Source organism: Hippocampus comes, unplaced genomic scaffold, assembly GCF_001891065.2.
Source record: "Hippocampus comes isolate QL1 unplaced genomic scaffold, H_comes_QL1_v1.1 scaffold78, whole genome shotgun sequence".
Lineage (NCBI taxonomy): Eukaryota > Metazoa > Chordata > Actinopteri > Syngnathiformes > Syngnathidae > Hippocampus > Hippocampus comes.
The window spans coordinates 2,210,791-2,220,806 of NW_017805798.1; the positions used below are offsets into that span (position 1 = coordinate 2,210,791).

The 10,016-nt window shown below is 44.4% G+C and overlaps 2 protein-coding genes across 6 annotated transcripts in view; one reads left to right on the top strand and one right to left on the bottom strand.

Moving 5' to 3' along the window:
- Positions 1-1,973: 1,973 nt before the first annotated feature.
- msmbl (microseminoprotein, beta-like) lies at positions 1,974-3,260 on the bottom strand. Its single transcript, XM_019885560.1, has 5 exons — positions 2,941-3,260; positions 2,791-2,870; positions 2,571-2,655; positions 2,383-2,488; positions 1,974-2,293 (listed from the first exon to the last, which is right to left on the bottom strand). Exons 2-5 carry the CDS (start codon positions 2,809-2,811, stop codon positions 2,164-2,166), a joined length of 342 nt encoding a protein of 113 aa, XP_019741119.1. The 5' UTR covers positions 2,812-2,870; positions 2,941-3,260; the 3' UTR covers positions 1,974-2,163.
- Positions 3,261-3,467: 207 nt separating this feature from the next.
- Positions 3,468-10,016, top strand: part of kansl3 (KAT8 regulatory NSL complex subunit 3) — a 12,971-nt gene continuing 6,422 nt past the window's right edge. Inside the window, exons 1-15 of one of the 5 annotated variants that reach the window (XM_019885556.1) lie at positions 3,468-3,636; positions 4,650-4,924; positions 5,488-5,658; positions 5,740-5,830; positions 6,540-6,725; positions 6,807-6,935; positions 7,034-7,150; positions 7,238-7,336; positions 7,632-7,703; positions 7,796-7,870; positions 7,969-8,126; positions 8,200-8,263; positions 8,369-8,557; positions 8,945-9,098; positions 9,412-9,489. In XM_019885556.1, the coding sequence (XP_019741115.1) occupies positions 4,713-4,924; positions 5,488-5,658; positions 5,740-5,830; positions 6,540-6,725; positions 6,807-6,935; positions 7,034-7,150; positions 7,238-7,336; positions 7,632-7,703; positions 7,796-7,870; positions 7,969-8,126; positions 8,200-8,263; positions 8,369-8,557; positions 8,945-9,098; positions 9,412-9,489 (1,795 nt within the window). In that variant the 5' untranslated portion in view covers positions 3,468-3,636; positions 4,650-4,712. Of the gene's footprint in view, positions 3,637-3,679; positions 4,124-4,649; positions 4,925-5,487; positions 5,659-5,739; positions 5,831-6,539; positions 6,726-6,806; positions 6,936-7,033; positions 7,151-7,237; positions 7,337-7,631; positions 7,704-7,795; positions 7,871-7,968; positions 8,127-8,199; positions 8,264-8,368; positions 8,558-8,944; positions 9,099-9,411; positions 9,490-10,016 lie in introns of those variants that run through there. The other 4 variants (XM_019885554.1, XM_019885557.1, XM_019885559.1 and 1 more) reach the window with 4 other exon arrangements.

The window sequence follows — 10,016 nt, forward strand, 5'->3', positions numbered from 1 at the left end:
CAGGCAAAGAGAAGGGCTGCGTCCAAGAAAAGTGCAAAATAGCAGGCGGGGGTGCACTGAGCACCCCCACCCCTACCCCACCGCAAATCATCTAGCGCCATCTTGCTTTGTTTCCCACATTCAATGCTCGCCGGCGTGCACGGTTTTCCCAAGGAGAGTTGCTTGCCGAACAAGAGGAACGCTGCCTGGATTGGCTTCTTTGCCTTGTGTGATGCGTTCAGGCGCATGCGTGGTTTACACGACGTATTCATCAGCTCCGCCACAGCACTGAAGCGGGTGCCAGAGACTTAATTGGATACACTACTTCCTGATTCTCATGGAATCATGGTGCCACTTCTGTCCTACCAGAAAGTACTTAAAGAACAAAAAAACTGCTTCTTTGTTTTGTTAACAGCATCCGGGGAATTGTTTGGCCTTGAACACATCGTGGTACTCTTCATCAACCGGTCAAACCGCCTTTGAAAATGCCCGCTGGTTGTGTGCGTGTGTATAGCAAAGAAAAAAACTTGAACAGTGCGGTTATTTTAACTACTTTTATTTATCTAAAAATCCCTTTTTTATAAGGGGTGTCTAATGAGGGAGATTACTGATCTTTGGTGCAGACATGATGCTTTTTTGGGGGGGGTCAGGGGCATTGTTTTGGTTGTTTTTTTTCCTGCTAAGTGGTGTGCTGTCAAGTTTGAGTTGATGTTGTGCGTGTTGTCATCACACCAGATTTCTGATGTGTAGACCGTAGTTGTCGTCTCTCCATTGGGCCACACAAAGACAAAAAGGTGTGGACACACACACACACACACAGAGTCACAATCAAACGAACACGCCATGCAATGTAAACCACCGAGCGCCGCCATTAAAGAACATTCCTTCAAGGTTTGACGGACAATGCCACGTGTTCTCGTCTGTCTCTATAAGTGCTTCTTCACCCGACAGCAAACCACCAACAGCACTTTACTTTTGTATCAAACACTAGAGAGGCCAAGGGCTCTCGTACTACTGCGAGCGTTTGTCGTTGGTGTCTTATCGAAACGGATTGTATGGGCATGGGGTCGCCATTTGTGTTACACTGGTCTCCTTTTATTTTCATCTTGCTTTTTGATTTTTATCCTTTTGAGGTCATGCCATCTATTTATTTTGATACGCGAGCATGTTAAAATTGAATTAAAGTCACATTTTTTTTATTTTTAGTCTTCTCATGGCTTGTTTTGTCTGTTTGCTTTTGTCACACTGCATCAATTGGATGGCAACGCGGGGGGGGGGGGGGGGGGGGGGGGGTGGAACCTAACGGGGCACCATGTATTTCAATTTAGTGTGGCCTTTGGACTTAAAAGGTTCCCAACTCTCGCTTCTAATGGTTTTGCCTTTTTGTTTGTCTTCTCACAATCTTGTTAATGGAGCAAAAATCCTCCTCAGCCACCACCCCCACCAGTTCAGTAGAACAGCGGTTTGACTGCCTCCCGTAACCACGGTTACCATCACAGTAACACTTTCCCATTCAATACCTGAAAACGTCCAAGTTGTCTCAAGATCTTAGTCGACCTGCATCTCATCCATTAAAAAGGTACGTTTGATTCTTCCTTTTTTCGTATACAGTACACAAAGCTCTAATTGAAGTGAGTCAGTCCAGCTCACCACAAAAGATTCTCTTCTCTGTACTCTTTGTGGTGAGCAGTTTGTGGCAGAGCGCAGCGTGTGGCAGTAGATCCCATCAGGTGATGCAAAATACACACACATTTATATATATATATATATATATATATATATATATATATAATTTTTTTAAGTCGGGTTGAACAATTTACTAAATTCAAATTGACATCGAAGTGTAGTAGAATGCAATTTTCCAATCGCAAAGACTGCAATTTGGGAAGGGGGGAAAAAAATCTGTTTCCCTCTTCCAACACACCTTATTCAAAATTATTGTTTGCAGAGCTTGCTATTTTGGTTGATGCACGCGAATAAGAAGGGTGGCGTCAAAATGGAATTGCGTGTTTTATTCAATTGTCACATTTGACCTGATTGTTTAATTATCTCATTGTTATATATAATGTTTTCTTCCATCAGTTTGGGTTGCTGCACTTTAAGAGTAGTCCAACTGCCGGTATGTAATCTTAAATACATGGCTTTATTTCCTGGCGAGGGTCGGTGAAGCGTGACATTGCTCTATCACTTTCCCACGGCAGAAAAAAATGGACATTCAACAGAGTGGTCATCCCTCCTGAACACTTTGAATTCACATGCTGATCTGTTAAACACGGCCACGCAATAACCAGGGAATCGTCTTGGAATGCTGTACCTGGGAACACAGTAAATAAATAGTCCATAACTGTATACTGTACTCCGATATAAATGCTAGATTTTTGATATATTTATTATTTTGCTCACGTGGTGCAGCAACTACTGCAGGTACAATACATGCAATCACTGTTTATCCAAGATGATCCAACTGGGTGCGTTTTATTATCAACGTCGTCCAGGCAAAATGCAGCGTCTAATGAATAATAATACAACATGCGGAGCTACAGCAATTACAGTATTTAATGAACACAGAGCACCAAGTATTGCCGTGTTACCTGCATCATGCACTTTAACATAGCAAGCACCATTTCCAAGTGACAGTACTGCGCATAGTAGCAAAGCCAGAGTTGGGTATGTTCTCTAGGGGCAACCAAAAAAAGTTATTTAGTATATTTTGACAGTAGTGAACAGCGTTTTTGCCATCCAAAGTTGGTTATATCAGGTAAAAATATAAAGAAACAACCCCCCAAAAAGCCCCACGCACTTTAAACTTACCATTGTTGCAATGCGTCTCATCAGACTCCAAAGAGGCTTGGGACTTAAAGGATTTAAGTGAACAATCTTTTGCAAGAAATAAAATCAAGTCAGGGGTGGTCACAACCTCTTTAAGTCAATGAATAGAAAATGTCACACACGAGACCGCATTTTTGGCAGTGAGAGTACCAAACCCTCAAAGATCAAGGGTTGTCCCCGAAAGACAGCGGTTACCACAGTTGACAGCTTATCACGTTATCAGGTTACAAGGTGCCTGAAAGGGTTAACTCCACAGGGTAACTGTCAACATTAGCTTTCATCGAGTAGAAGATTAACATCCCTTGACCATGTCCAATGTAATAATTTTTTCAATGACATATTGAACTAATTGCTGCTCCTCTTCAGCTTTCACACAATTATGTGATACTGGAGACCAGTGACCAAAACAAAGTACTTAATTTCCAGTTGCCCACGATTAAAATAGAGTGAACTGACACACCATCCACAATGTGTTTTTTTTTTTTTGGGGGGGGGGGGGGAGACGAACTCCACTCCAACAAAGTGAAATCCAGCCCTCGTTTTATGGTAGCCCTCACGCGCCATAACTCGGGTTGCCAGTTCCATTCTAAAGCAGCCCACTGAGCCTAGTTAGCCAACGTGGTTTTCACCGCGAAGCCTAGAAGGGACGGAGCCGATTGTAAATGGCAACACCGCACACAGTAAAAACGAAAGCAAGCTAGCGCCTGCAGCCTGTGTCGTCAGTGTAATGTGTATCAGTTACGCCTAAATATGAACACGTTCGTATTAGTTAGGCACGCAAGAAGCCTTTGAACCACCGCGACCATAAATGGATCGATAGAGGCAAAGGTGAGCGGCATAAAGGGGGCTTGTTAGCTTTTAGCCAGCTATGCTAACTTTAGCTAGCAAGGCCAACCCACCCACAAGTCACCCACTTTCTTTATGGCGGGTATCGAGTGTTTAGTAACAGAGCAAGCAGCCGTTTGATTTAGTGGTGCCTTGCGATGTACGTTCATTGTACGTTCAAGCCCATAAAGAGTTCACGTAACCTCTTAATTACGATGGCCTTATTTTGATTAAGGGCATGGGTGGTGTTCGGGGAAGAAGACAAAGCACCTGCAAAGCTTCTGAAAATGGTTTTTTGATCATTGTATCTCACGAACCTGAGAGTTCTCCACAGACTCGTTGATAGAGGACTAATTGTATTGTAAAGTACAATTTAAATGTAATTGGAGCTGTCACATACATAGTAACAATTGTAGTGGTGCATTGGCTTTTAATATTGAGGTGTTTATGTATGCACAAACAACGGCGTCACGTTCACAACTCAATGACGGTAAGTACGATAGTTACTATAAATTCCATTTTCCTTCCTTCCCAGTATTAATAAAATAATTCAGTTACGGTAATGTTAATGGGGACTGTTTTATAAGTCAAGAATGTCTTTAGTTGGGTCAGATTACTGTCACACCACATTTGACTACGTCCTGTTACATGTACAGCCCTACCATGGTTCATGAGATTAATTCGTTAAGGTATATTAGCTACATCTACCTACAAGCAAACATTACTGTTTTTTTAAAAATATAACCAAATAATGAACGAGAATAAACTGGATTAATGATGTGAAAGCCCAAAGTTTAACACACGCTTGATAACGTTTGTGTGTGTGCCTTTAAATGGCGTGGCCTTTCCAAAGAGTGCCTTGTAGCTTCTATGCCAGAGCATGCATCTCTATTTCTCTCTCTTGCTCTACTCCTAACCACAGTGGGAATTCTTCACCTCAAAACAATGAATGTCGGGAACCTCGTAAACCAAAGACCCCTCTGTAAAGTGTTTTTTGCCTCGTCACTCTCCTTTAGCTGCACACCAAGCCCAAGAGGTTGTGGAACCCTTCCCAGGGTCTGCTAGGGCCCGGGAGGAGGATGCATCGCGGCTGGGATAAGGACTACCAGATTTCGGCACGGAAAATGGGGACATCCTTGCTCTTCCAGCTGTCGGCTCATGATCGGGAGCTAGACTTGGTGTGTCTCGACCATAGCTATGCCAAACCCTGGAATGCTCACCCGGACGCCAGCAGCGCGCGGCCCACAAGAACGCTATTTGTCACCCCTCGGCGGCAGCCAGAAGTCTCTCAGTGAGTTGGTCTTCATAGAGCAGAATTGATTATTGGAATAAATTGAATAATTCATTTAAAAAAATAGTAAAGCAAAATCTCTGCCTTTAAGCTTTGCAGTGATCATTTTTTTCACATGGACTAATGCAACTGCAGACTCAAAACACCACTCCATGTAGAAATAACTTGGCATGAGGCTAACGGAAAGACTGCATAAAAGAACATTTCCAGAGTTTGGTGTATTTCACAAAAAACAAGATCATTAGCTAATTTAATGTAGCCTACCACCACCAGTTTAACCAGCTCCCATGTCACTCACCAGACTAGGCTCCACCTATTGAAGCCACACACTCGCAAAGTCAAAGATATTGGTGTCAGGGTTGTAAGGATTGCAAATGTGTACAACAATAACACATGCACCTCACTTATTTTGTTTATGAATGCAACATCAAAATTAATCTGATTAATCATTTGGGTAGAATTGATGGTGCAAATATATAATAGCCCCAGCCCTAATTCCTTAAACAATGACCGCAAGGGCTGTCGAGAATCTTCACTGTGATTGATTTTGTCTTCTATTGCAGAGATTCAGAAACTGTAATCGATGTGGAGACGGTCACCCCCACGCCGGTTCCGCTGTATGATAACCACAAAGCTCAGAGTGTGATGAAGGAGTGCGAGCGGCACGTCCTTTTTGCTCGCACTGTTGCGGAGAGTCCCCCTCCTCCTGATGACTGGGAGGAACATATCAACAAGTAAGCCAACCCCATGGGGCAAGTCCCCATAGAAACGTCTCTCTATCAGACTGTGTGTTTACGACCGAATTGTTCTCTCAGGACGATGTGGTCCGTCGCTCAGACCAAACTGTTCAATAAAGTCCTAAAAGCACTTCAGGCTGAAAGATTAGCCCGCTTGGCCAATGAACATGTAAGTTGTGCTTGTTTTGTGTGTTTCTATAATTCAAGACAAGACAGCGCCCAATGTCTTTGAAACCTACTGTAATGTAATTATGGAGAGAGTGACCTTTTAATCCTGTTGTAGGGAGTGCTCGGCAATATGGAAAATAAATATTCTGTCATGATATAGGCCATTTTATATCATGATAATGACATACAGTTCAGTTATTCTATGATATGTGTACTGTACATACACACACTGACTGCTCACTCACCTTTTCTCACTTTATTTTGTCTGAAATGTACACAGTCACCCAAGCACTTTTACTTCCGGTCTTTCACGATGACATAACGTTACCTTACTAAGTAGCGTGGCTTCTCCGGCTTTCCCTCTGTTAATTACTCCTCGTAATCCCTTCATGAGAACGATACTTAAGTGTAAGTGTAGCTTATTCGCCGCCGTGGAGGTGAGATGATGGAAGCTGCAGTGACTGAATTAGGAGTGAAGCCGCCATGTGATTAGCAGTCGGTAGTAACCAGCCAAAGCTTTTTGTCAAACTTGCTATCGCTGACTTTCGCGTTATGACTTCCCTGTGTAGTTGTTCAGTCTGCCACCTGGTGGCAGGTGTGTGGCAAAAGATTGATAGGTTTTTGGCCAACAAATCAAGCTGCATTTGACGGATTAATTCCATGCAGTGTCATGCTGAGTTTTGTGTGTGTGTGTGATCCATTCTCAAAAGGCATCCAATGAGCCAATATTACGCCGAATTGCAGTGGACAAATGTGCCAGAAAAGTGCGTCACGCCTTAGCCAGTGTCAACTGGGAGACCAAGCTGACGCAGTGGTTGCACACCACCCTGATTGAATCATTGAGTCTCGCCATGCTGGCTGCCTACTTGGATGTTCTGCAGACTCTCAAAAGCAAGGTGGCTTCATGTCGGACGATTGCGAGACTCTCTGCTCTAGTATTTGTGATGACGTGCCGTTTTCGTCTTTTGTTTCGGAAGCTGCCATCGCTGATCGACAGAATGCTGCTTCCGGCCGCGAAGACGGGATCTCCCAGTGCCGAGGCCCTTTCACTGCTACTGAAGCGTCCGTGGGATCCAGCTGTTGGAGTTCTGTCTCAAAACAAGCCGGTACAATTCAACACTTGTTAAAACTTGGTGTAGTGCATTATGCCCATCCACCCCCCCCGCCCCCCCCCAAAAAAAATGCTTGTTGTTCAATGTTCCAGAGCAAGCTTCCCGGGTCACCACTCATCCTAATAGCACCGTCAAGCCCAACCAATCCAGCCGTGTCAACATCACGACGAATGAGATTCTGGCAGTCGCAGCTCTCCTGTTTTGGCAAGGTGTCACGTGTATAGTCTGATGTTACAAGTAATTCTGCTCCTGTCGTCTCTCCAAAAGTGCTGATAACGGCTGTTTGTGTGTGTCAGGTCATCCCCATACACACTCATGTCACCAGTGGCGCCAATATTGGCATTACCCAATGTCTGGAACACATGCTGGGAACTGTTCGTGCAAAGGTCATTGAGGTAGAGAGAATTGTGTTTATCCGCTTTTTTGGGAGGGGGTGGGGGGGAACTTTTCCATTTGTGCTGTTGTCAGTATGATCTATTGTATTTTTCTGATAGGGCACCCAGATTTCAAAACATTCTCTTTTGCTTTGTTGTACGATTCAACCTTAAAAATGAGAATCTGTGCTCAATTGCTTTACCAGGATAAATAAAGGTTGAATAAGTGTTGATGTGATTACCACCATGAAAACAATTAGACCATGTCGAATTCCGATGTTCCGACAAGGATTGACTCTGCCCGTCAAACTTACAGGTTCGCAGGCACTTCCCCCACAAACCCATCATCTTGGTCGGCTGGAATGCTGGCGCGCTCATAGCTTGTCACGTAAGATTTCCCGTATTTTAAAAGTTCTTGTATTTTTCTGTCGTGGGTTGACGGAGGCCTTTTCAGCCGATTTAATGGTGACTACTCCGCAGGTTTCCCTCATGGAATACCTGACTGCCGTCGTTTGCCTCGGCTTCCCCCTGCTTACAGTCAACGGTCCAAGAGGGGTCAGCGTTCCTTATTTACCTAGTTATTGAATGATTAATTTTTTTCTGCTGAGTGCTTGTACTCATTGGTTGATATCATGTCTCTGTGTGACTCGCAGGATGTAGATGACCCACTGTTGGACATGAAGACCCCAGTGTTGTTTGTTGTCGGTCAGAACGGTCTGCAGTGCACCGTGGAAGGAATGGAGGAATTCCGAGAGAAACTGAGGACTGATAACAGCATGGTGGTGGTGGGAGGAGCCGACGATAACGTCAGGTGAGTCATTGTGTCTGACAGAATGTCTTCCAAATTCATTCACAACCGCAGTCAGTCCATTTTCTTTTGACAGAATCAGTTCTGCAAAAATGAAATCGGAGGGACTGACGCAGACGATGGTTGACCGCTGCATTCAGGTTGGTGCTTGCAATTTATTTCTGCCTTTGCTTTCCACGGTTTTTTTTAAACCCAAAACGCCAATGTTTTTTTTTTGTTGTTGATGATGTTTCACTGATCCGCAGGATGAGATTGCAGACTTCCTGTCCGGTGTCCTCACACGGGCAGAGAGCCACAGTCATGGCTCGGGGGAAACGAGGGACCTAGACACGGAGAAGAAGAGGCGGCCTCGGCGAGAGTTCCCTTTTGACATGGAGAGAGGGCGGCCTTCCTCGCCCGCGCTCAGACTCCCGATCTCTCCGTCAGGTTCAGAGGTCAGTTAATGACAGCTGAAGGTATGAGTCTTCATCCAAGGCTTATTTGTGGTGAGGATTTTCACAAAAGGCCAAGAAAGGCTCAACTATTGGCTCACAATGGAAGTTCTGGACACTGACCGTTGTTGTAGATTCTTTTCAGAAAACATGTTTTTTGGTGGTACAGTGAGATGGACTAGTGGTTAGCGCTCACGCTGAGTCATTGACACAGTCATAATTAACAGCCAGCCGTCTCTACACTGTGCTTCACAGACGCCACCGTCACTCACCAGGCCATCCCCTCCACCTTTTAAACCCATACATTTTCAAAGTCACAGATACAACAGTAGAACTGAATTATTTGGAGAGCCACTTGGTGGTAAATATCCTCTCCCTTGTGTTCGACAGGATTTGTCCAGTGTCTGCAGCAGTCCCACTTCAAGTCCCAAACCCAAGACCGGTCTGTCCCCAGCACAGAAGTCCAGTCTGATCACAGCCACGCAGCTCCTCAAGACCCACATGCAACGCTCTGGCACAGTGTTGTCACACAAGCAGGCTCAAGGTTAGAAGAGACTGCCGTTGAATGGCACATTTTCACATGTGCAAAGGTTTTGCTCTCACTTTGAACCAAGTTCCTCATGTAAACTGACAACTTGGGGTAGAAAACTGGAGGAAAGAAAAGTGTGGATGACATAGCCGAGGAAACAGGGTGTTGTCCAAGCAACGAGCAAGGAAGATGCAATTTGTCTATAAATATTCATCACGTCACAACATCTTGATGGGGCAAGATGGAACGTGACTGAAATACTCTTGTCTCCTTTTCCACAACCTTCCTCTCTGGCCTCCTTCCTTTTCTCTTCCCGATTCATTCACAGCTCAGTTCGCTGCTTTTATGAAACAAAACATGCTTGTGAGGAAAAACCTTCCTCCTGGTACTCCTCCTTGTATTTTTGGTAAGTGGCTATCCCTCCTTTCTCTGTCCTCTCTTTTGTCCCCCCCCTTCTCCTTGGCTTCCATTGCCCTCATCGGGGCCCCGCTGTTTCCACAATGACTGTCAGGGAAAATCAACTCTTTAGATGAAGTGTCAGGGAATTCCCTGCCCTCCGCTCGAATCGACCGCAGGCCTCAAAACCACTGCCTGTTGAATGTTCCTTCATCAAAAAAGAGATCATGCCAGTAGGTTGGTGAACAGTAATTACGTTCGGCCTCAATACCAAATGAGTATGATGCTAAGTGAATTCATCATGATCTATTTGTACATTACATTTTGTCATGCCACATATAATACTATATATGATCACTACATAATTCGAATACCGCAATACAACATGCTTTATAGTTACGGTGTATAATTGATCCGCATTATGATACAATATATATAATCCTTCAAGAAGTATAATGTATATTTCCTAAAAAGGCCACTTGTGATCCCCCCCCCCCCCCCCCACCCCCACCTTTAAAAAAAAACACCCATCTTCTC